This window comes from Onychomys torridus, chromosome 9, assembly GCF_903995425.1.
Source record: "Onychomys torridus chromosome 9, mOncTor1.1, whole genome shotgun sequence".
Taxonomy (NCBI): Eukaryota; Metazoa; Chordata; class Mammalia; order Rodentia; family Cricetidae; genus Onychomys; species Onychomys torridus.
This window is the reverse complement of record NC_050451.1, coordinates 13,920,627-13,923,009: the sequence shown is the minus strand read 5'-3', so window position 1 is coordinate 13,923,009 and position 2,383 is coordinate 13,920,627. Positions and strand designations below refer to the sequence as shown.

At 44.6% G+C, this 2,383-nt stretch overlaps 1 protein-coding gene across 1 annotated transcript; it reads right to left on the bottom strand.

Moving 5' to 3' along the window:
• Nucleotides 1–793: 793 nt before the first annotated feature.
• On the bottom strand, nucleotides 794–1,147 carry LOC118591579 (transmembrane protein 14C-like). Its single transcript, XM_036200018.1, has one exon. The coding sequence runs from the start codon at nucleotides 1,106–1,108 to the stop codon at nucleotides 794–796; it is 315 nt and encodes a 104-aa protein (XP_036055911.1). The 5' UTR covers nucleotides 1,109–1,147.
• Between the last annotated feature and the right edge of the window lie 1,236 nt (nucleotides 1,148–2,383).

The following is a 2,383-nucleotide window of genomic DNA, read 5'->3' as shown; positions in this document are numbered from 1 at the left end:
GCTCATGACTCCCACGCCTGCGTGAGTGCTATTGACAGTCAGGACTTCTAGGGCAGAGAGTCAGACTTCTTTACGGGTAAGGCCCTGGTAAGCTGAGCCACGCTCTGGTGGATGGTCTCACACCCATGAGTATATGAGCAACACAAACTGGACTCAGTGGATTATTAAAACAAAACAAAACAGAAATAGATAACATGGTGGGGATGGGTCGGGGAGGAGTTAGGGGAAGAGTGGAGGGCAAATATGATCAAAATATATTGTATGCATATGTGAAACTCAGAGAACTAATAAAATACTTTTTTTCAGGATTTTTTTCTTTTGTTTTTTTGTTTGTTTGTTTGTTTTTGAGACAAGGTCTCTCTGTATAGCCCTAGCCGTCTTCTTGTTGTTGTTCTTCTTCTTCTTAATAGCAAACTTTATTTTCACTGGTATTTCATTGCGACATAATTTCATAGCATACCTATGCAAAAGATCCCATGTCACAAATGTCACCAAGAGATTTCACACACTTCTGGGCAGGACATGTGGCTCTGGGGCTCCCTGTGTTGACACCCAACATTTTACCCCTTGTTTACTAGTACAGAAAGATGAGATGTCATCCCACAAGAACGAAACTGCAGGAAGGTAGCAGCTGGTCTCAGGTTCAACACCTGCCACCCCTGAACAGTTACAATAGTAGAATCTCATCTTCTATCTCAGGGTGCTTGGGGTATGTTTGTAAAATGTCAGAATATGTAAATGTGGACGTTTGGAGAGTTTCAGTTCTTCGTGGGCCCAAGCAGGGGTGTGGCTACTATGGATGGGGAGAACTCAGCACACTAATTCCAAGCTTGGCAATGATCAACAAACTGGCACCCACAATTAAACCCGCAGGCATAAATTTCCCAGAGTTGTAGAATCTCATCCCCATGATGCCAGCCAAGGTCCCAGATGTAGCTAGGAAAACCCACACGTTCCTGGGATCCTGGGACAGCTGGTAAGCACCAAGGCCTGCTAGGCTCCCAAAGAAGAGTCCAGCATAGCCAATAATCCCACCAGTAGCAACCAGGGCTGCATAACCGAAGCCGAGATAATGTAAAGGCACCAGGGGGCCACTGTCCTTCTGCATTGTTCAGTCACTTTAGAGACCAACCAGGCCTGCACCCACCACCACCTAAGTCGGAGCCTGGAGACCTGCGCTGGAGAACCGAGTGCAAGCACACAGCTAGGAAGGGAGGTCAGGACTCCCGCCTGGAAACATCATGGCACCTAGCTGTTTTAAAACTCACCCTGGGAGTTGGGGATTTAGCTCAGTGGTAGAGCACTTGCCTAGCAAGCACAAGGCCCTGGGTTCAATCCTCAGCCCCACATTAAAAAAAAAACAACAACCCTTACTCTGTAGATTACACTGGCCTTGAACTCACAGAGATCTGCCTTCCTCTTTCTCCCAAGTTCTGGCATCAAAGGCATGCACCACCATGCCTGGCTTAAAATACTTTTAAAAGGTTAAAAAAGAAAGAAAAAAGAAAAAAAAAAGGCTTCCTTTTGTGTTGATTTTCACAGAAATTTAATTTGCACACAATTTTGTGCAAAAATATCCTGCTTTGGTTTCTATGGGTCTCGGACAGTAAAGCAAAAAAACGACTCAAAAATAAGAGTGATTGTTTGAGCCCCTACCAGGTTCAACCACCCCATGCAGTAAGGACTTTCTTCATTACCGCTAAGAAATACAATAAGGGTATGAGCACTATAACTGAAATCAGGACCAAGAGGAGGAAATCATACTGTTTTATGCTTAGTCCTGTCTGAAACCCTTTTCTATTTCGATAATAAAAATGCTAAGGCTGCATAAATTATGGAAGGAGAGGAGTTTTTTTTTTTTGGGGGGGGGTGTTTTCTTTGTTTGTGGTTGTTGATTTTGTTGTTGTTTGTTTTGTTTTGTTGTCTATTGATTTTGGAGGCAGAGAGGGAATTTCTAGAGTGTGACATGCCCCTGGCTTCTGATAAGAGCATCATGCTACATTCTAACATGACTGGAAAGCAAGAGGGGAAGCCAGCATGTGCAAAGAGGAGGCCTGTGAACCAGAGAAAGGACAGAGGACAGTGACTTATTTTGTACTAAGCAGCTGTTGTACAGCACTGTCCTTTGTGCAAACTGTCACCATCTTTATTAGTTCATCTGTGCCTGCTTGCAAAAGCCCAAGCTGGGCTTGTAGACTATTGACTGTCCCTCACAGAAGGAGGGATTGGGGCAGCCATTTGAGCCTCACTTGAGTATCCATCCAGACACTCCACCCAGTCATTTGTACACAATTCTACCCTAATTGCATATGGCCTCTGGGTCTCCTGAGGAGAGGCTAGAGTATATTGTTTGAGAGAGAGTTCAAGAAGAGGACCCCATCAA

What these genes read in the sequence shown, in the direction of transcription:
- LOC118591579 (XM_036200018.1), bottom strand. Translation starts at nt 1,108, where the DNA reads ATGCAGAAGGACAGTGGCCCCCTGGTGCCTTTACATTATCTCGGCTTC.